The 23,428-nt window shown below is 41.8% G+C and overlaps 1 protein-coding gene across 2 annotated transcripts in view; it reads left to right on the top strand.

Annotated features, from left to right (window-relative positions):
• LOC104146829 (organic cation/carnitine transporter 2) overlaps window positions 1-23,428 on the top strand; it is a 34,594-nt gene that overhangs the window by 6,000 nt on the left and 5,166 nt on the right. The window contains exons 2-9 of one of the 2 annotated variants that reach the window (XM_068960079.1): window positions 3,038-3,141; window positions 7,970-8,124; window positions 9,426-9,597; window positions 12,217-12,343; window positions 16,972-17,072; window positions 20,391-20,605; window positions 21,452-21,634; window positions 22,744-22,879. In XM_068960079.1, coding sequence (XP_068816180.1) covers window positions 3,038-3,141; window positions 7,970-8,124; window positions 9,426-9,597; window positions 12,217-12,343; window positions 16,972-17,072; window positions 20,391-20,605; window positions 21,452-21,634; window positions 22,744-22,879 — 1,193 coding nt within the window. The remainder of the gene's footprint in view (window positions 1-3,037; window positions 3,142-7,969; window positions 8,125-9,425; window positions 9,598-12,216; window positions 12,344-16,971; window positions 17,073-20,390; window positions 20,606-21,451; window positions 21,635-22,743; window positions 22,880-23,428) is intronic. The other variant, XM_068960080.1, reaches the window with a different exon arrangement.

The raw sequence follows: 23,428 nt of genomic DNA, 5'->3' as shown, positions 1-23,428 counted from the left end.
AAGCCTGGAAGCTAATAAAAGGGGGAGGGGGGGCGCTAAGGGAGTGGTTTGGTGGGATTTTGTTTGGTTGGATTTTTTTCTTCCCCAGCTTTATAACTAGTCTTGCCACATAGCAAGGGATTTTGAATTTATTTATCAGCCCTGGATCCTTTGTGGAGTGCTTGGCTCCTCTCATGGCGCAGCCCAGCCCCAGCACGTGGGCAATTACTGCTGCTGGGTGTGAAGCTGCTGGCAAAGACATCACCCCAACCTGGTGAACTGTTCAGGACATAGTTACAGCCCAGTCAAAGTAGCTATAAGCTGTTTGAGTAAGAAAACAAGTTTAAACTGCAGCAGAAAATGTCCTCCTGCAAAATCATAATAAGATTTAGTGAGAACACCTTGTGCCGTGTCTGAAGTGTTGGGTGTCAGTGTTTAGGAACTTGATGGTAACTGCTGTTAGAAGCAAAGCTGAATTGTGTTTTTTCCTCCCGTTTGGAGCCCTGATAACTTGCTGAGGTTAACCTTATCTTATTCACTGGGGCAAAGGCTATGATATCCAGCAGGACACTAGAAAAGAAAATTGGACATGGTTCTCAAGCACTTGATCATGATATACTGTGTCCCGACCCGTAGTGAGCAGCACCACCATCAGCAGAACTCCATCAGTAAGTAACCCAGGGATACTTGCTCTTAATAATGCTGGTCTTCAGCAGTGGTACATCAGTGCCATTTTTCTGGGCAACGTACAGGTCAGGGACAGATTCGTTGGGGAATTTAGAAGACTGATGCCTCATCGCTGGCAGGAGCCATACAGTAGCGCTCTTTGGTAAGTCATTGAAAAGCTGAAGACTTCAGCACTGAGTTACTGCAGTAATGGACCTTAAAATCTTTTTGTTTTCATTGTGCATGTGTGGAGTTTTATGACCTTAGGTTTTCTTTATGGCTTTAATAACTGCCATTTCATGATCAAGACAGTCGTCGTCTTTTGGAAAATTGATATGCAAGTTGTTTGCTTTCGTGCCTGGTTGAATTGCTCTTGAGCGAAACAGCTCCTAAAATTGTGTTACTGGAGTGGACAGAAAAACAAGATGGTAATCAGAGTGGCATTTTAAAGGCTGATATCTCTCCACTTGCCAATGCAATAAGCTTTTGGCAGGGCAATGCAAAATGTTTTAATCCAGTGAACTTTTCCAGGCAATGTCTCTAACTCAGTGGTCATAAGAAAGTGTTTATTGCTGAGCGCAAGCATGCCAGTGGAAAGCCAAGTGTTGTGCAACTTATGTGTCGAAGTACAGAGAGGACGATAGATGAAAGGAGATAGCTAATTCACAACTGCAGAGTTACCAGCTGAGAAATAATGACTTTGCTAAATCTTTGGCTAGTGAGATTTTAGTTCTAATACTGAAGAAGATGTCTAGTTCCAGTAGCTGCTACAAAGGGTAGTCTGTGAATAGGCAAGTCTTTATTAATGCAAGATTTCTACTGAGAGTAGTATTTGTTATCCCAATAAATGTGATCCAGTGAAGATATTTGGTAGTGACTGAAACTTTTGGCTATTGAAATTTGATAATAATTTGCTGCATATTTCCAAGATGCTAGGTAAACTCTGCTGAAGTTTCCTGGCCGGATTAGGCTCAATGAACAACTGTGAGAATTGTTTAAACCTTCCTTAATCTATAATGAAGTATAGCTTTTTGTTGAAGAAGTAGAGGTTTATTGCAACTGTGTTTATTACAATTTTCAGTCAAAATGATGCAACTGTGGTAAGATAAATCCCTTACAGTAAGATAACCATAGTAGGGTAAATCCTTATTAAGCGCTATAAACTTGTGAGCCATTAGAAAGCTGTGATTCTGAAAGGAGCTTCAGTAAGGATGTGCAATGGTGGTGCTGGTAGGATTTATTGGACCACTGTATTGAGTGTTAGTGTTTGCGGTTCAGAACGTCGTGTGAAACTGGAAAGGCTTTTGAAAACCAGAGCAAGTTGCAGCGTGACCTATAATAGGCTGAGGCTTGTGAGATGCCCGAGTCAAAAGTTTAATGGTAAGGAAACTACAAAGAAGGGAAGAGGGGATAGCTCTGTGAAAAGAGAGAAGGAAAAAGCCAGTTCCTGTGGGCATTCAACAAATGGCCAGCAAACAAACTGAAAGGCTGGCATTACCAGGCCAGAGAGCGTCAACGAGGTAGACTGCTGATTTCAGACACGCAGCAGCCTGGCTTTCTTGCAGGGCCGGTCAAAGCGCTGATATTTGCTCCAGTGCGAATTTAAAAAGCTAAGAGGAAAAAAAACTATGTAATTGTTTAATTTGAAGGTGGAAGGGGATTAATCATTGCAGTCAATGTAATATTTTAATTTTGTTTCAACTATTTTCATGCAAATTAAATCCCTAAAAGTTTCCATTCCTAAAACATCAGAAGGGACCCTGTGGGAGCTGTTTGAATAAATAAGGTCAGGAGGATTTGGCCTGGCGTCAGAAGTAGAGTTTGGTTGCCTCTAAATTCCCTGTTTGTGTTTGGCCTCCTGTGAGGCTGCATCACCTCCTGCCATCTCCTCGAGCAGACTCAGGAGCGAGCGGCCCCGGCCCCCGAAGGGGAGAGCCCTGAAACCTCTTGCAGCCATAGCACAACAGGGAGGTAAGGGGCAAGGCGTCCCTGCTGCTTGCTTGCTTTCTTTTAATATTTACACAGTTTTTCCAGATAACAAATAAAATTAAGACTCTTTCAATAACAGCTGTTGATACAGATTTTGAATAACATGCATGTTATTCCAGAAGCATCAAACTGCTCTGAAGCAAGTGAGAGATTGCAAGTTATTGCAGTCTTTGTTTAATAAATGCCTTTTTTCTTCCTCTTTTTTCCAAGACTGTTTTTGTTATGGAAATCTTGGTTTGCTTGGTGTATATTTAAATTTGTATTCCAAAGAACAGAATTGAGATTTTTCTGAAGAACTGTACTATACTTTCATTATCTGGGCTCAGCCAAGGCATTTAGGAGGAATCCTATTTATTAAAAAATGTTTGTGTTCTCTCTTTAAAGAGTGTCTCTCTCCTTGCAGTGGAATCTCGTGTGTGATGACGACTGGAAGGGACCCTTCAGTACCTCCCTGTTTTTTGTGGGTGTCCTATTTGGATCCTTCATATCAGGACAGCTCTCAGACAAGTAAAGTATATACACCAAAGCTGCTGGCTCTTTGTTTGATAGTGTTTTGTAAGCAATTCTTGTAATGAAACTTGCTATAAGTGTCTTTCTGCGAGTACTAACAAGGAGGCTGCTGCTGTCTTTATTCCGTGATTGTCTAATCTGAATGTATACAGATCTTCTAAATATCCTAAATTAGAACAGAATGTTATAAACATTTAGTAGGTATTTATCTGATTTTTTTGTTGTTTTATTTTCCAGATAAATCACTCCTGCAGCAAACTTTATTTTTTTTAATGCCAGAACACAGTTATAAGATATCACGTTCCTTCTGAAAAATCAGGTTCATGACATTCTTAATTACTTTGGAGTATGTTCAGAGAGACCCCAGGGCTTGTTTTTCTTCTTTGAAGTCACGTTTATAATTCTCTCTTTCTAAATACCTGTAGCTTCTCTTCATCGTCATCAAATGCAAGGTCCAAGTCCAATGTTTCTGGAAGCTGGAAAGCATGAATGCTATTCAGCCATGCTCCAGAGAAACAGCACTCTTACTCGTGAGAATTTGGAGGTTTTTGCTGTGTTTCTAGGCCCACAGTACTCTGGCTTTTCCGTTTTTCAGTACGAACATGAAAAAAATAGGAAGCATCATGAATTTTTAGTTTGTGATGCAGTAACTTTTTTAAAAAGCTCGGTATTTCTGCTATCCTGATACGGTAGGATGGGCCTTAACAGATCCAACTGGCTACTACCATACAGACTTTGGGAGATACAGGGTATATACTGCAGTACTTGCGGTTGCTAGTACTTGAAGTTTTTGCTTCCCTGTCTTTGTTACTATTGTCTGTCTTGCCATTAGACATATCTCAACGCGTGTTGCAGTTCGTCTTCACTTCACAGAATCGCAAAATGGTTGAGGTTGGAAGGAACCTCTGGATGTCGTCTAATGCAACCCCCTGCTCCAAGCAGGGTCAGCTAGAGCAGGCTGCTCAGGACCAAGTCTTGGGTTTTGAATATCTCCAAGGATGTACACTGCAAACACTGGAATAGGTTGCCCAGAGAGATCGTGATCACCCTTGCAATAAAAGAGTTTTTTCTTATATGTAAACAGAAATTCTTGTGTTTCAGTTTATGCCCACTGCCTCTTGTCCTACCATTGGATACCACTGAAAAGAGTCTCGTTCAGTCATCTTTACTCCTTCCCATCAGGTATTTATACACATTGATAGGATTCCCCTGAGCCTTCTCTTCTCAAGTCAGAACACCACGAGCTCTCAGCCTCTTCTTGTTTGAGAAATACTCCAAACCCTTAATCATCTTTGTGGCCCTTTACTGGACCTGCTCCAGCGTGCCCATGCCTTTCTTGTACTGCGGGACCCAGAACTGGAGATGGGACTCCAGATGTGATCTCACCGTTGCTGAGAGGGGGAGGAACCCCTTCCTTAACCTTCTGGCAGTGCTCTACCTAATGCCGCCCAGGATGCTTTTGGCCGCCTTTGCTGCAAGGGCACGTTGCTGGCTCACGTTCAACTTGGTGTCTACCAGGACCTCTAGGTTCTTTTCTGCAAAGCTGCTTTTCAGCTGGTCAGTCCCCAGCCTGTGCTGGTACATGAGGTTGTTTCTCTCCAGGTACAGAACTTTACATTTCTCATTGTTGAACCTTTTCTGTTTGTCCATTTCTCCAGCCTGGTGAGGTCCCTCTGAATGGAGTGCAACCACCTGGTGTATCGACTACTCTCCCCAGTTTTGTATCATCAGCTAACTTGCTGAGGGTGCACTCTGTCCCATCATCTACGTCATTAACAAAATGTTAGAGTACGGCATTGATCCCTGGGTTATCAGCTAGTCTATGAGGATATTCTGTGAGGCAGTGTCAACAGCCTTATTAAAGTCAAGATAACGAGCATCCACTGCTCTCTTCTCTTCCTCCAAGCTAGTCATCTCATTGTAGAAGGCCATGAGTTTGGTTAAGCATGACTTTTCCCCTTTGTAAATCCATGCTGACTTCTCTCAGTCACCTTCTTGCCCTTCATATGTTTGGAAATGGTTTCCAGGATTACTTTTTCCATCACCTTCCCAGGGACAGAGGTGAGGCTGACTGGCCTGTACTTCCCCAGGTTGTCCTTCTTGCCCTCCTTGAAGATGGGAGTAACACTTGCTTTCTTCCAGTCCTCAGGAACGTCCCCTGGTTGCCATGCAATAATATCAAAGATTGAGAGTGGCCTTGCAGTGACATTGGCCAGCTCCCTTGGCACTTACGGGTCCATCCCATCAGAGCCTGTGGACTTAGTGTGTCCAGCTTGTTTAAGTGTTCCGAAACATGATCTTCTTCCACCAAGGGCAAGTCTTTCTTGTTCCAGAGTTTCCCCACTGGTCTCAGGGGCCTGGGATATCTTAAGGCTGTTCTTACCAGTAAAGATTGAGGCAAGCTGTGTGCAGAACTAACTGTTCCCATTTGTTTCCCACCCTGCATGCATTAGTGTGCAGGCACTTGAGGAAGGCACGCAGTTGTGCTGATTTCACAGTCCACTACTTCCTCACTTGATTGTTGGTTGTCCTCTCCCTCCCCTGTCATTCCTAGATTACAGATCTCCTCACATGGTTGCCGAACCTGTTGGCAAAGATGCTTTTGCCCCACTTAGGTGGATCCTGTCTCCTCCAAGCAGTGCTTTCCTCAAAAAGGGTCTTGTGGTCACAGATAACAAAAGGCTAGTGCTGATACCAGCTGCGCAACCAATTGTTGACCAGCAGGATAGGTCCACTCCTCCTCAAACACTTCCCCCACTACCAGCAGGATCAAGGAGAAAACTGCCTGGGCCCCCATGTCCTTGACCATAGCCTCTCGCACCAAGCAGTCATACTTCATGCTTTCCAGGTCTCCCCTGGTGGTATCATTGTTGCCTACATTGGAAGAGTGTGTGTGTGTGGGGGGGGGGGGGTAATAGTCTGAGGGCGGGACAAGCCTTGGCATTCTTTCCACAAGGTCCCAGATCCTCAAAAAGCAGCAGGTCTCCCTAGATGGTGGGTCAGGACAGCAGATGTGGGTTCCCCCATTGTATTCACTCACAACTTCATTCTGGTTCAGATGCTTCATTTGACAGAACTCCCAGCCCTTCGTCAGCTATAAGGGCACTGAATCTCTTTCATAGTCGCTAGTCTGCAGTGGAGCAGGAGGTGTCATCTTCATGCCAAAAGTCACAAGCTTCCAGCCTTCATCATGAGAGTCTCCATTTCCAAACCCAAAAAGCTCAGGCTTTTTCTGCTCCTCCTTTTGGTAGGGTTGGAAGGGTGATATCTTGAAGCTGCAGAGCCTTGGAGGAGTGCTGGGTCAGTCTCTTATTCATCGCCTCTGATGCTGTGCTGACCTTTCCTGCAGCTGCTTTACTTGTGACGCAGATCCTCGACAAATACACCTCTGCAGTTGAGACCATCTGCTGCTGCCTCAGCGAGAGGCCCCAGGCTCTCCCTGCAGCCCAAGACCTGCAGAGCTGCATCTTTGCTCTAGACCTCCATCTGGGTCACGGTGTCTGATGTTACAAGGCTAGCTGCTGCAGCAGCTGCTGGGGACTGTGCCCTGCAGTGCATCACCAGCATTGTTGTGGATGTGGATGCTGTTCTGAGAAGCGTTGCTGGCCTCTTCTGTGTGAACCGCTGCACGAACTGTTGTGTCTGTTGGCTGCCTCTGCTAGCTGTGTTTTCCTTTCCCTTTGAGGAATGACTCTTAGACTCTCCCAGCCTGCTAGAAGATGGGACAACTACTGGAGACTCTAGTGGTAGCTATGAGGGCGAAGAAATGCACAAATACTGCTAAATGTACAGTGCAGCTCATCCAGATATTCTCATAACCACTGAAGGGCAACTAGTTCATGGTCAAAAGACCAAGTGCATCTAGCATCCGCTTTGAGTAGGCTATTTTGGCAAGCCTGCACTCCATCTTATACTGTTACAGTCTGCCACCATCTACTGGTCTGGTACAGAAACAGCCTTGCAGTGAGCTTGAGCCCTGTACACCTGGCAGGAGTGCCGGGGTGAATCAATAGTTCAGAAGTAGTAGGTGGCTGAAAAAGTATTTTGCTGGTGGTCTGTTCTTAAATCATTCTAATCTCTCTAAGCATTATAGCACACAACTGTAGATTTTGTGGTCAAGTTTAGTTTCGAAATGGGTTTGCAGGAACCTGTACTCATCAACCTTCCTGTCACAGCCCGAGAAGCCTACTTAGTTATATAGATACCCAGACCAAGACATGGGGACCGACTCTCTTGTAATTGAACCCAGCATGGGTTGGGTTTAGTTTAGTTTGTTTTATTTTTGCTTAATATATCACTCCCTCAAAACTGCTAAAATTCCTTAAATTTAGTTCGTTTTTACCAAGTAGAACAAGACTGCAGCATGGAATCCCTCGCTAATCATAGCTTCTTACAATCCAGAGTTTTACCTCTTCTGAAAGCTTTTTCTCTTTTTTTTTTTAAAGTGCTGATCTATATAATGGACTGAATGCAACTTAGAAGAGAAAGAACATCTAACACTGCTGTTAAGTTTTAATTAACTTATTTCCCAATGATTTATCTCCCTGTTCATCTTATCGGTAAAGAGGGAATAGTGTTCCATCACTTCCCTAAAGTTTAAGTTGCGCTTAAATTGAGGCTGTGGAATATTATTCCCTCTTGGCCAGTGAAATTCTTAACGTATTTAGAAAAGTTGTATGTCTCACGTTTCCTTAACCTCTGCTTTCTGCAGGTATTTTATATCTGTCTAAATATGCATATGAGTAATCTTGTCTTTTCATTTCTGAGGATTTCTTTCATGCTATTGTATAATTTTTTTTTTTTTTTTTAAATCTATCCATGGAAGGTTTGGCAGGAAGAATGTTCTGTTTGTAACTATGGGAATGCAGACTGGCTTCAGCTTCGTGCAGGTCTTCTGTACCAGTTGGGAGATGTTTTCAGTGCTCTTTGTGCTGGTCGGCATGGGACAGATATCTAACTACGTGGCAGCGTTTGTTCTTGGTATGGACTGCTATTTGGCATAGCATGCATTCTCTGCTTGTCTTTTCTTCCGTGCTCGTTTTCAATACTGGCCAGTGTTGCTTTGTTTTGCCAAGCAGTGCTGTTAAGAGTATGTCCTCACCCCGCATGAATAATTCATGCTCTCTCTGGAAATTTCCAGTTGATAGAAATGCAGTCTGAATCCATTCTGTGGCTTACCGTTCTAAAAGGTAAAAAACAGAAATCAATTATTTGAAGCAAAATCCATTTTTTAGTTGGACATGATTTCCAGGGGTTTGTATTTTCCATTTAGGGCCTACATGCCTATTTCATATACAAGTTATAAAAGGAAAAAAAAAATAAAACATTATAAAGTCTCCTTAAAACAGCCTAGAGTAAAAACTAAATGGCATAATGATTCTTGCTTTGTGTACTTTTAGTTTAGCTAAGGGACTATCGTTAGAAGGGGATGTAAAGTCCCTTGTGAATCTGAGATTAAAAAAAAAAATTATTTTCAATTAATATTAATTACAGAAACTGTCTAAAGCAACAAATGTTGGCAAGAGATTCCTTTTGAGCCTAAGAAAGCCAGTACAGGCTGTGAAAACAGTGTTTGGCTAGCTTCACAGCAGAGCTTGTGCTGCACCTTCTGTAATCTCTGTAGATTCTGTAGAAATGAAGATTATATTCTTTCAACCTCTTGATTTGCAGGTCCCTAAATGTTTCTAAAGGGAAGCATTGACCCCTGTTAGTGCATGTAATTCAGCTCACAGTAGCCTGGCCTTTGTTAGTTGCCGTGCATGAGCTTCAAGTACAGGCTCCAAGCGTTTGCAAGTTTTCCAGTTAATAGAGAAATAGTCTTTTAGAAGGTGATAGATACACGGCAGGTACCTAATTCAGGCTTATCACCTGAGTTATTCTTTGAAGAAGCTGGTCTCTCTCTGTAAGCTGGAGAGGGCCCTATAGAGATCGAGCTGAAGTTAACCGGTGTGAATGTTTTGTAGTTACAACTTCTGGTGTTTTTAAGTCTTCACGTGAAACGGAGGAGTCCAAGAACACAGAACTACAGAAACCTTAGCCACTTACGGCTGCAGGAACGCTGCGTGGCCTAGTTCTCTTCCCTTGTAGAATCGCTTGGATCGATGCAGGATCTTTGCACAAAGTAGCTCTGTGGTGCCTCTAAAACTGGAGGGCAGAGAGTGTTATTTACTTTAACTACCCTATGTAACATAGTTCAAAAACAATTTTTAAAGTCATTTTTGGTAAGTTATTTGGTTGCTATTAAGTTAAAATACTAATCTTCACTCTCTTGTTTTTAACAGGCACCGAAATTCTTGGCAAATCAGTTCGTATACTATTCTGCACAATAGGCGTTTGCGTATTTTATGCATTTGGCTATATGTTGCTGCCGCTGTTTGCTTACTTCCTCAGAGACTGGCGGACGCTGCTTCTCGCTCTTACTTTACCTGGGCTGCTCTGCGTCGCGCTCTGGTGGTGAGTGTAACTAAGTAAAGACATTAGCCTTTAGAAGGTCTTGCTGGCAGGTTTCTACGATCCAGACTCCATGCCCACCAGCCTTTAACAATAAAGCCCATGAGTGGGCAGGTGGAAGAATGGGCATTATATCCTTTCCTGTTCCCAAGATCTTTTAGACGTGAATCTATAGCTGTGCGAGCAATCCGTAACTCATACCTGAAAACCCTATTCTTCATTTTCTGTAGGCTCCTAGAAAATTAAGGGATTGCGTGTGCAAAGGAATAAAAAATTAAGAAAACTCATCCTTTGGAGAGGGAAAAAAAAAAAAGAAATAATGATATTTTTACACTTAAATTTCCAAAAACTAAGAAATGCAGCAAAAGCAGCATACTCGTGTAATAATTCTACTCTACTTGAGTAAGGCTCTGACATTCTTAATTCACATGCTCCCTTTGCATTTACACTCTGAACAGAAGTTCTGTAGCCAGATGTCTGTTGCAGTCTCACACAGACACATCTGCTTACTGTTACCTCTCTTTATTCCCTTCACTGGCAATAGCTTTTATACGTGACGTCATTGGCACTGTATTTTCATTTACCCACAGGCCACGCTCTTAACTGTGTCCTACCTGCTGATAGCATCCACGTCCAGATAACCCTGAGCCACTTCACCAAGGTGGCTTACGTGACACAGTGCTGAAATGAGGTGTGCTGCATCTGTCAGGGCACAGGTGTACCTCTCTTTTCTGACGTGCAGAAGCTGTCAGAAGCCCTGCAGCTCTATGGCTGCTCCAAAGAATCCTTCCACCGCTCAGTGTTGCTACTGCTGTAGTGCTCAGTGTAGCTGGAATGCAAGCAATTAATTCCCGGAAGCTGTTGCCAGCTTCAGAGGATAGCGTTTAAGTGCATAGCTACACAACATTACACTGGTTTTCAGGGGTTTGACTTTTACCAACGTGAGCATTCCAGAAGGGTGCCAAATACCACAAGGCAATCCCAACTTTGCATTAGCATATTTTCTTGCCCTCATGCCTGGAGAAAATTTTATGGTGGTCTCCAGTGCTGTTTGGAAAGGCTATAGGATGCTGATGTTCAGTTTTTGTTTTCCTATCAGCTAGAGTAGGCCTTCTCATATTGCCTATTCATCTCCTACTTCTTTGTCTCACTGTAAATGTTTGTTGGAAATACTTGAGAACTCCTTCTTCGGTTTGGGTGTTTTTTTAAACAAAGTTTTGCTGTTTCTGAATAGAACGAACCAGCAAAAATAGTTGGCTTCGCTGCTTGGCGTTGGTTAAATAGAGGCAGAAAATATGTGATCCGAAGACAGTTTTTTCTTTGAAGAAAAAGTAAACAGATAGTCTCCTGTATAGCTGTAGTTAGCAGGAAACTGGCATCAAATGTTGTGCGTTGTTTTGATGAAGATAAAAACAAACTAAAAAAATGAAGTATTTCTCTACGTTGTAATACAATTAGAACTCGAGCAGATTTTTCTAAAGTAAAATTCCTTTCTCTCCTGCACCTTTTACAACCTGAAAATACAGCAATATGCTAGTTTGTAAGAAAAAAAGTCAAAACTGATGAAAGGTAATATGAACCAGGAAGAAAAGTATAATTAAAAAAGAAAAACATTTATAACAAATATATTGCTTCATAGATAGAAGACGCTTTTCTCAGGATTATTGTCACCGTTGCAGCTGTCAGTCAAACAAGGCAGTGAACAAGCAATGTTAAGTTAAAGTTTGTTAGGAACAGTGCACCAGATTCTGACCTGCTGCCTCCCCTTTGCATCAGGTTACCCTGGGGGCTGATCAGTGAAGGCTGAAATGTGGCTTAGAGCTGCTTTCTACTCAAATCCATCCTTTGCTTTTTGAAAGGTGAGCTCTCGCTTATCATTTCAAAAGAATTCACTTATTCGTGCACCAGCTGAAATCCATGAGCTTTAAGAGTAGGTCTGAGTTAAGGTCAGAATGAGAAACCAGCTATTTTGGAAAGCCAGGCAATGATGAGGGTGACACTGATATAACCAGCTGCAAAGCAGTACAAGCTGAAAAGCAGTAGTTGCATATCTGTGAGACTTCAGTATTTTCTTCAATAGTTAGTGAACTACTACTTCTAAGCGGCATGTAAAGTTTAAATAGTCCACATGGTGGTGGTGTTTCTTCTCTTTATACTGGCAAGTGTAGTCTTAATTCCATCCAGTTTCACTTAGGAGGTTGAATGACTCATGTGAATTCCCCTTTTTGACTTGACTATATGACAGTATTTACGATCACTAATTTTGTGTGTTACTCTCTAAGCGTTTACCTCTTAATATGCAGAATGCTGCTTATATTTTCACATTTCAGAATCCCTTTAGTTAAACCTTTTTTCTCCGTACTTTGAAAGTGTTGGTTGCTTTTTTTTTTCCTAAATCGTAGCTCAGTTCCTTAGTGTTTCTTAAATCCATGAATGCATTTTAGTCTGTTCTTTTTCAGTCTACTAATCTGCTTTTGTGACTCTGTGATTTCTGTTATTGTTGCTTTAATTCCTGCAAGGTATGGCGAGTTTTCAGCTCTTCGTGCTTGGAACAGTGGTATTGGTGTCTGCAGCACTGCTGTCTCTGGAAATGCAGGCGCTTTATTCTGAACCTTTTTGCAGGGTCATTCCAGAATCTCCCCGATGGCTGATCTCTCAGGGAAGATTTCAAGAGGCAGAAGCCATCATCCGAAAGGCTGCGAAAATTAATGGCATTACAGCCCCAGATGTAATACTTGACCCTACTGAGGTAAAATTCATTTAGTAGTGGAGTTGTTTGCTGGACCTATTAATGGCTATGCAAAGTGATAAGTTTCCAGACATATGACCTGAGTTATGCCTGTGGCATATTATGCGCTTCTCAAATGGGTAAAATGTCATCATTTTTTTTGAAAAGCCTTGAAGCGGAATATCCTTCCCCCAGTTCATTAAGACTTGTAAAGCCCTTGCTGTTTCAGTCCCATGCAGTGTTCTAATGCAAACAGCCTTTTCATTCAGTTTACAGCCATCTTTTCCTTTTTGAACTGTAGCTTTTTGGGGGAAGAATTTTGGAGAAATTGTATGCTAATCGTTTTTTGATCTAAAGATAACCCTATGAAGCCAGTGGCAAACTAGCAGAGCGTCTGGCTTATCCCAGTGAGTACAGTAAATCTTAGCCCAGGCAGCTGACAAACATCCCAGGATTCTGGTCTTTCAGGCCACTGGGACCTGGCCATGTTGCTCTGAGAAGGAGTACGTCTTGGACCCAGCAAAGAACGTATAAACTCTTGGTCTCTCTTACTCTTTTTTTTCCCCCTCTAGCTGCTGATCTTTTTGCACAGAACTATCTGTGTCCCAGTGAGTAGATACAGATAGTAATGCCTCTGCTCTGAACAGATTTTATGCTTGCCCAGTCTAATACAGAACTAATCCTGACCACTGGCCCTGGAAATAATGGAATTCTGGTTCAGTTTCTACTCCATGTTAAAAAGAGGTCAAACTCGATCCCCTTTAGGTTGGAATATCTAGCAATATCTTTTCTTCCTCATCCATTTCCTTCAATATGGCCTTGTTTCCTCTAGGCTTTTCCCCTTTGTCTGAGCTGTTGCCGGCCTTAAAGTGTAGGAGCAGCTCCAAACGCATTCAGTGTGACCTCCAGAAGTCAGACGGACAAATCGTTTGCATAATCCAGGAGAACGGGAACCTCTGTGGGCGGATCTGTCGAGTGTGTCGGGGCACAGTTACCCAGTTGTGTTCTGGTTGATAGGTGACACTTTCCAGTTGTTGTTATGAAAATTGATCTACTGTTAACGTGGCTGTACCCTGTGTATTCACTTTGTTTACAAGGCCTCTCTCTGCCATACTGAGGAAGATGGTTAGCCATTGAACGGTAATGTGTTGCTATTGAGATTGAAACAGCTTCAGCTTGGGCTCAAGTTAGTTGAGGTGCACACGATCCTGTTTGTGCTGATGTATTTGTAGAAAGTGGGACAGACATCCTGATCTGGCTGGAATAGACTGAGAATGCCGGGAAAACCTAAACCTTCTAATAATGGCCTTTCCCATGGATTTTCATTGGAACATATTTTCTCTGCCCTCCTCATGCTGTAGGCATGAAAATTCACCTATTCCCAAGCACCCCAGGAGGAGAACAGAAGCTGAGCTCCAACATCTGCTTAAGGCCACTGCCCCTGGGACAGTTCCACCTCCCTTTCTTTGAAAGAAATATTAATCTGTTTGCCACCTCTGAAGGGGGCTAGGTTATGGAGCAGCAGCAGGCAAGGACTAGACAAGGGATATTGTCCAGGGAACACCGGACTGAGGGAGAAACGCTGATTTCTGCCACTGAGTGGGCTGGAGTACACACCGCTTATTTGCGATCAAACAGATAAACCAGAGCACATTGACTTCCATAAATGCAGATTAACGTTCTGGCAGTCAGAGGAAAATGAGCTAGACTAAAGGGCTCTCGTTTAACTCTAAAACTCCTGACCATCTTTTTGTCACAGTAAAATAATACTGTGGCAAAATAATCTGTGCAAAGTCTTGCTTCAGCAGTGGTCTGTTTACCCTGTTCTTTTGTTTGCTTTCTGAAGACTTAAACTGTAAAGCAGGTGGTGTGCATCGTCTCTTGAGTTTCTAGGAAGTCTGTTTACACTGCAGAGAGATTCTCAGAAATCCCGGCTGGACCTTAGGCCTCGTGCAGTTGGAACGTGCGTTCTGGCTGGAGGGCTGGACAGAGCTTCCATCTCAAGAACGTTCCTTGATCCCATGCAGCTGGAAAGCAGCACCTGGGGTATTTCGACCCCAGAGACTTAAAAACATTTAGGATCCAGCAGGTGACTAGCTGCAGACGAACCGCGCAGTGTAACTAGGTGCTGAGTTACTCCATGTGAAGGGGATTAAATTTTTGGATGATAAGTATGGTTTTTGCCCTCCCAGCCATTTTCATATTTTCCTGCTCTGGCCTGTCCTGTTAATGATTACGCTGCCTGGTTATCCAGCTGCTGAGAGGCAGGGCACTTCTCTCTCATAGACTGTGACTGTTTGAATTGTACTGTCTTCCTGGGTTTCTTTTGTGGTTTGTTTGTTTTTTTTTTCTTTTTTGTTTCCTGTTGTTGGTTTCTTGGCAACAAATAGTGGCAAAACTGGAGAGTCCTTAGGAAAGATCATGTGATTTATGAGAAAGGGCTGTGAGCTGCAAAGCTGACTGCAGCCTGTCTCATGGGAGGTTTGTCTTCAGGCAGTGTGACAACTATAAAATATAGAGAACTGTTTTCCTGAGTAGAGAGTGAAGTCTCATGAAAGCAAACACAGTGAAGCCTGGAGTGCGTGATCATCAGGTCACTGTTCTATCCTCCTGGTCTTCAGAGAAAAATATTCCTCAGAAGTGGTTTTCACCTGAATACAGACATTGCACCAACTATAATGACGCCTGTGTTTACAAGATATTGAGGAGGTAATATATATTTTAAGTTGAGGGACAAGAGTTAACGGTCCTGAGTCAGTCTCCAGGAACTAGCTTGCCAAAAGAAACAGGCACAAACTGATTATGAAGAGATTCTTGAGAATTAAGTTAAACTAACGGTTGCTTTTGTCCCTTGATAGTGTGTGTTTTGTCCTAGAGCACATCTAACTTTTTCCACTAGCCTAGTCTGATGTTTTAAGGAGAAAGCTAGAACAGAGTACAGTATATTATATTAGATCAGACAGCAAGACTTCTGAAAAGTTTGAAGTAGTTAGTGATTGCATTATTTCGAAGCTACAATCATAATTTACTTTTATCTAATAATCCTGTGTACACACACCGTGAAGGAGTACCGAGTGCCAACAAAAGGCATTCAGTCCTTAAACGTACCCAACTAATATTTGACATTCTCCAGTCATGCTGAATTGGAAAATCATGGGAGGAAGAAATCTTTGTATACAGTTTTTTGTGTCTGCACATAATAGAGCTCTGTCAGGCAAGAGTAATTCTTCTAGTTATGGAAAGACAAGTCTTTGCTTAAATATTGTGAGCTCCCAAGACAGCTAACAATTCGATAGATGTTGAAATTAAAAATATTTCAGTATTATTACTTTTTTCATTTTGTTTGTTTGTTTCTTTCTTTCTTTCTTTGTTAGATTTCTAACTGTTAATAGACTTCCAGATTCACATAGATTCTTTTCCTATTAGGATATTTTGTATCCATGTGGAAAATTGTAAGACCAAGATCTTGTTAACGTTCTTACTATGAGACTATAAAAAAATCAGCATGAAATTGATAAGCAAGTAGTCTGTGATAAAATCCTGAAACCTAGTATCTTTTGTGATAGCAAATTATGGCGTGTCTAGAAAACTAGTTTTTCAGCCATATAATGTTACTTTGTCAGAGTTCAGTTTTAATCAATGAAACTCGTGCTCTTAGGTGACCTTTAACACGTTTTGAAAAATCACTCCCTTGTTACTGCTTGTTTAAGAGTCTAAATCAAACGCCAATCTTAAAAATTCTTTACTTTTATATAATCTTATGAAGCACAAAAGTTGTTAGCATGCTTCATGCACAAGTATCTTTGTGTTGTTTATGTGGAAGTTGTTTTATTTTGAAGAGCTGGGAGGTTTCAGGAGGAAGAGAGAGGAAGATGTGTTGTCTTTTTGCTTAGATTCATTGAAGGAGATTTTTAAAAACGGAGTAGATAACAATGAACTCTTCAGCTCATCAAGTAATTTATCCCAGGGTTTAAATACATCACTGTTAGGTCCAGCATGAGGAATCATTTATTAAATCTCTCCTGCTGCACTCTAATCTCGTTATTTCTTGTCCTGTCTGCAGAGAATGTAGAGGACATTTTATTGCTTTCTTCCTTTTGCTAGTCTTTGAAGACCATTCTCAATATTTTAATACTCCCTCAGTCTTCTGGCCCTTAGGCTAAATAAACCCCATTCTTTCACTCTCTTACAGATGACGTTTTTTTAAATGTCTCATCATCCTTGTTGCTCTCGTCTTGGTAGTTAATCTGCACGCTCCTCAAGGTGCAGTGCTCAAAACTGGACTTAAGAACTCTGGCAGTAGTGACATATAAATTGTAAATTAATGCTATTGCTTTATTATTCAAATATAAAAGTAACAATAAGCAGTTGTTTCATGGGGCCTCAGGTAGAGAAAATTAGTGTTAATTTGAGCCTAAGTTTTAAGTGACTTTAAATCAGGAAGGAAGAACAGCTTTCACAAGTAGTTGGTTCTTACGGCTGATACCCCTTTGGTTAAAACTGAGACACCATGTTCCTGCTCTGCAGCATGTTGAAAGGGACCAAGGCTCTGTCAAAATGTTGATGTATCAATTGTTTTGGGGGTATTATTTTCACAATAATTCTGTTTGCAGGAAGTTAGTGTTCCCGTGTTTGTTTTTTCTTTCCAGCTGCAAGACTTGAATTCCCAGAACCAACAAGTATACACCATTTTGGATCTAGTGAAAACCCAAAATATCCGAACTATCACAATTATGTCAGTGATTCTCTGGTAAGGAAAAAACGTGGTTCAGGAGTATGTAAGCACGCATGCAGCAAAACAATAAGAAACTGATCTTTGAGCACTTTTGCAAGAACTTCTAAGGTATTCTGAAGAGGTATGGGCAAAATTGGTTAGTTCATAAAACAGTGAGCTAAATTGAAGCTGAATGATTCTGGTTACATATGTTCTTCATTTCAGCAACAGTCTAGAATTACATCTGGATTGTTTTTTCCTTCAGAAGCAGTCTAGCCTATCCTGAGCTAAGCAAGAATCAAATCAACTGACTATGAGGTATAGGCATCCTTCCCAGTATTAGGACTCGGGGAATTCTCATTCGCCTGGAATGAAGTCTCTAAGAGGAATGATTTTTGCCCTGTCCCCAGTTGGAGAACTACTTTCCAGGGGTCTGAATGCAGCACTGGCTGACTTGTGGGGAAAATCTTCCTATCTTTTTATATTGCCTCTTAAAGGGATAAAGCTGCCTTTGAAGTTCTAGTCTGAGATTTTCCTAGACTTTTCTGCTAGCCAGTCCGTGCACTTGCCATCCTCAACCTTTTTTTTGCATTAGCTGAAGCAAAACTTTTTACTCAGTGTGGTTAAACAGCTGCCACTTTCCCGTGTTGGAAATCTCAGTGAGGCTTTAATTGATATTGTTTGTGTTTGCAGAAGCGATAAAATGGAGAGGGTAACTTACATCCTGTCAGAGACTATCCAAGTGAAATGTAATTAGTGCATGTACCTACTGTGTCCTAACCAAGAAAGTCCCTCAACTATGATGGATTTAACTCTATTTGCTGCCTCTTCGAATGACGTTCCTTTGCCTTAGTGAGGCAAAAGCTTGGAGTTTAGTCTGCTGTTTTACCGGTGTGTGCAAGCTGCTGTGGCTTTCTGGATCAGGTGATGATTTGGCTGATGTTTAGGCTAGCTTCTCTTGCCCATTGCAAAGCACAGTGCTCCTGACATACTGAGAAGGGATCTTGAAAGGAGAACATCTCAGAAAAGATAGGGCACGTTGTTTCTTTGAGGATATGTCAATGCAGTTTCCATATACTGTTGTCTTCCTTGCCTCTAACTCCAAATGCTGACTCTCATCTCTCATTGGAAGTGAACTAGAGAATTGAGACTGCCTCATTTCTTGTAGCCTGCATGGAATAAATCAGTAGAGTTCATAGGCACAGCCAGTTTTGCGCCCATGGATATATACCTATACCAATTGTGAAACCTATTTGAACAGCATTTCTGGCAGGACAAATAATTTCGAAGAAGCACAGTGACGTGGCAGTACGTAATCCACTCCGTATACCAAATGACTATTTACTGCCTAGTAAAGGAGTTTTGCAGTAGGAAGAAAGAGCCAAACATATGCAACTGACTTGCATAATCTTATCTGCTCTTGCGAATCTTGCAGAAAAGTATTCAGTGGATTCGGGCTAGTTTTCTGCTATTTTTACCTTGCATATCAGTTGCTTAACCTCCTCTTAAATCATTTCCCAAAATATAAAGCATCCTATACTGATCCACGGCAATGTTTTCTGACCCACAGATGGTATATTCGGAGCTATGGTTTGGAGGGTCTCACACAAGCTCTATAAAACAGGGTTGTTGCAGATAGCAGTACATTACCGTCACATACTGTGAAATAGTATGCGGGTTTGAATGGGTTTGAAACAGTCTTATTAATTTTGAGTGGGTAGCAGGCCTTTAAGCTATTCTCTCTGATAGTTTTGCCTCAGGGAGGAGAAAATTCGGCATCTCCTCACCCTGAAACGTGTAAATACTCCTGAATTTTTCCTGGAAAATTTATACCTGTGTGAACGTTGCCAATATGATGAGCTATGGCAAACTTCTACTGAAAGTGAGTTCCAGCAGGATCAGATAGTTTATTGCATGTAACAATAACTCCTGGGAGCACGGAGGTGGGTATTTTGTGCAGCATCTTGGAAAACACTGCATAATAATTACTTTTGAAAAGAATAGCTTTAGCTGGCAGATCATACACAGAAATGCGGGTTTACCCGTAGTCATCCAGCTTTGTGCCTTCCCAGGTATACTTGACAACTTTATTTTAAGCAATTGGACCATAAATGCTCTTCCCATTTGAAGTAAGGAAGAGAAAGAATAATCTTCAGTCATAAGCTTTCTGTCAGGGACAGTGATCTACTTTGTGCTGTGCAGCGTTTCGCTTAACATCTCTAGGTTCTGTCCTAATATAAATGCTGAAGGAAAGGAAGTGCTAAGTGCTCTGTGCCTAATTGTTTTACACATCCTGATCCAGTGTCCATTATTTCCTTGTTTACCGTTTGTTACTTGTTGGTGAAGTATAACCTTCTCCCAACGTCTCCCAAGATACCGCAGGATTTGTCTCCAAGGACAGTTGTGTGCTCTGACCAAATGGGAGCCAACTCTAATCTGGCAGTGGCACAGTAAAGATGGGAATATTCCCTGCTACTGAGGACTGTCCTGTCATACTGCCTGACCCAGGCGCAGAGCCACGCTAACGTGACTTGGATGCTGTCCAGCCAGCTTGGGTCTACCAGGACACCATCCTCCTCCTCTCTGACTTTGTGCACAAAGCAGGGAGGGTAATGACACAGAACCAATTCTGTCTCCCCAGAGTTCGCTATTACTCTCTCTTTTTAAACATAAACAAGAGCCTCAACTGCAAGAAGCAGCCTAAATTCAGTAGTCTAAACTTTTGGGCTAAGGTTATAACCGCTAGAAGTACAAACTTCTGTATCCCTACATTATGGGTGAACGGCTTCTCTCTCAGGGGTGGCCTGAAGCGTGGGGTCATATGTGAGAAGCAGTCAGCCCCTCTCCATTGGCCTGTGGAGCAGGGACAAATAAGATCTAAGTGTGACAGATACTGAGAGCTTTTTTGCAAGGTCTGAATGAGAGTGGAATGGATAATTGCAAAGCCATGCAATGGCAGCAGAAACGACGATCACTGAAGCTGCAGGAACATCCAGCACGGGTGAGCTCATAGACCTGTGCCTCAGCAAGGCTAGCAACAGCTCCAGGCTTGCCTAGCAATGTTAATGCTGAATAGGATCTTTTTTTCTTTTTTAAATCTTTGAATTCCAGAGAAACTCAACAAATAAAATGCAGCAGCGTTGCGTAACTGTTACTTTGCTGTTTCTGAACTGAGCACTTTAGATGCTTGCTTCAAAGCTGAAAGAGTAGCATAGACGTTGAATTTGCTTTACACAGTGAAACTGTGATTTCTGTGCTTGACAGAGATGTAAAGAGGTTCCTGGTAACTTGTGTCTTTATGAACCTCAGGAAGAAGAGCAAATCTGTCTGATACTGTTCTTCTGCTTCTTTCAGGATGATAATCTCTATTGGTTATTTTGGACTTTCACTTGACACACCTAACTTGCATGGAGACATCTATGTAAACTGCTTCCTCTCAGCAGTGATTGAAGTTCCAGCCTATATAATTTCCTGGCTGCTGCTTCGCAATTTCCCCCGACGGTATTCAATGGCTGCTGCGTTATTCTTAGGAGGCTGTGTTCTTCTCTTCATTCAGCTGGTGCCTGCACGTACGGAACCGTTAGTTGATATCAAACATGTTTGCTAGGTGAAGTCCACTGGCATAGATTGGGCAGATGTGGACAAAAAGTATCCTGAGGGGACTAAATGTAGATAATTTTTGCTGTCTTCGCTGATCTTCCTTGCCTCCCAGTGCTTCTGCGTAGGGGGCTCACACAGCGTGTCAGTTAAGATACGTTTTTCTAAAGGTGGGCCATGTGCTTTGTGATGTGTTGGGATCAGCACTGCAGTCCAGTTTTACCGTAATGTACATCTCAGGGGCCCTGGCAAGGTCCTAGAGCCAAACTAGGACTAGTCTAAATGGAGGTTACCAAGAGGCTGCAGAACGTACTTCCCGAACAACTGTCAGTGATGATTTTCTCTTTAGGGCTTATGAAAAGGTTGTATTCTAGGAAAGCCGTTGTGGAAGCTTTTCTGATAAGCGAAGAAGCTTGTAGTGAACAAATGCTGATACTTAAAACAACGTTGGGCAACTGAAAAGGAGGGCAAAATAACATTTATTGGATACCAAACCGTGCATGTCTTTAGGCCAGTTAGATTAAGATGGCTATGGTCTCTTTCTAATAATGATGTTGAATATGGTTATGGGGTGGGGGGGGAGTGGGGAGATATGTTTATAACACGTGTTTACGAATCAAAGGATAAACAAAAGGGAATGAGCAAGGACTTGGAGTCCTAGCAATAATAAAAGTTGCTCATGCTTGTAGATTTGTACTGGAAAAAAAGACACTAGTTACTCTAATTAATTAGACGGGAGTTATGCAATCACAGTGAAATTAATAGATACGGTGATTAGTCAGAGTTGTATTGAAGGTCTTCCTGCCTTTTGATTTCAGATATTCGTGTCCTATCTATTCTCCTGGTGATGCTAGGGAAATTTGGGATCACATCTGCCTTTTCAATGGTTTATGTTTACACGGCTGAGCTCTACCCAACAGTAGTGAGAAACATGGGAGTCGGAGCAAGCTCCATGGCCTCCAGGCTAGGCAGTATCCTCTCACCTTACTTTGTTTACCTTGGTAAGTTACTGACTGCTTGTCCAGCACCGGCCACCGGGCAGATGCTGGTATTTGTAAAGTACTGTTTCAAATACTTAATTCTACTGACATAATTGCGTCTAAACCGTCTTCTGTGTGGGAAATGCTGTTGCAACATTGTAGCCACAACATAGGCAAAATCAGTGCAAGACCTTATAGGAGGGGAAGGTGATTCGATGTAAAATAAGCTGAAATAAAATAGGTTTCACTCACTTGCACTCACGCTCTCAGTCATCCTTACAAGCACCAGAATGCGTGCATCAAAGACATGTGTCGAGCTCCTGGGTTCCTCTTAGGCTGGCAACCAAGTGCAGGTTTTGGATAGGCTTACCCATTTGGAGCTGACAGTGACCTGTGTCCCACCTCTGCGAGTCATTGGGATTTGCTGACTGTTCTTTGTCTCCAGGTTCTGGGGCATCTTGTGAAACTGCAGGTAGATGTGCACACCCAGACACTCTCATCCTCCATGTGGGTGGAATATTCTCCATTCATACCAATCTTGGCCTTTGTGTTAGAATCCTTTACATCTATTTGTTTTCATATTGCACACAGGATGGTTCAAGACAATAGCTTTGATGTATGTCTTGTGTTAGCTGTAACATGCTAGCATGCTGTAACCAAACAGTGACTGCTTCTGTTCTTTTTTGCTCAGCCTCAGGTTACAAGGGTTGTTTAGGCTGGATTGATTTTTAGGATGTAGTGGAATTATCCCTTGCAATAGTATTTTTATTCAGCTGTTAAAAACAGGAGGATCTCAAGACATCACTAGACAATAGTCATAACACAGAGAAATTGGGTTTCAGGCTTATTGAAGAGGTATTTTAAAGACTCGCAATCTTATTGACTTAGTAGGGTCAACTTAAACCACTCTCATAGGCATTGTCTCCTAGTCTCTTGAGTTCCCAGAACCATATATAAATCTACATATACTTTGAGTGCTAGACTCTGAGGGTCTTTTTACCTTTTTTTTTTTTTTTTTTTTTTAACTGAAAGCTTAAACCTTGCAGGGATGAAACCATGTACCCAAGTTCGTAGATACGAATGTTATTGGTAACTTACGGTTGATGTTCACTTTTCTTGTGTTCTACTAGGTGCCTATGATAGATTTCTGCCTTACATCCTCATGGGGAGCCTGACTGTACTATCAGGAATTCTCACTTTATTTCTGCCAGAAAGCTATGGTATGCCTCTTCCTGACACAACTGAGCAAATGCTCACGGTGAAAGGGTAAGTGTTGCCTTCTAATCTTCTTTCTTGGTATATCTGTTCTATCTATAAATTTATATACATGCATGTGTATATGTATATTTCTCCTTGTATAGCTCCATCTTAGTATTTAAATAATTTAAAGTTTACTATTTATAAAATAGACCAGCAATAGAACAGACTGACTCAGTACAGACTAATGAATTTATAGCACAAGTAATCATGGGCCAATATGCCTGTACACCATAGAAGTTTTTGGTTAAAAGTTGGCTATGCGCTGGTAAGAATTCTGCAAGTTATAAGAATGACGGAACAGTTGGGAAGATTTGTTTACAAGAACCAATTTGGTTTTGGCTTCGGTAATTTATTTAACCCTTCTGTTAAAGGTAAGAGCCTGGTTGGAATCTTGGTCACTCTAAGTTTGTTTGTACATCTTTAGGCTCCAAACTCATCGTTTTACTCTGACTGAATAAAAGTATGTGAAAGGAATGCATTTATAAAAATGTGTTGCTTTACATAGTTGCTTTTAAAGATATAGTGATACTTTATGAGTTTTAGTCAAAATATTTT

The sequence above is a fragment of the Struthio camelus genome, chromosome 13, assembly GCF_040807025.1.
Source record: "Struthio camelus isolate bStrCam1 chromosome 13, bStrCam1.hap1, whole genome shotgun sequence".
NCBI classification, from domain to species: Eukaryota; Metazoa; Chordata; class Aves; order Struthioniformes; family Struthionidae; genus Struthio; species Struthio camelus.
The sequence above is the reverse complement of the archived record's forward strand: the minus strand, read 5'-3'. Positions and strand labels throughout refer to the sequence as shown.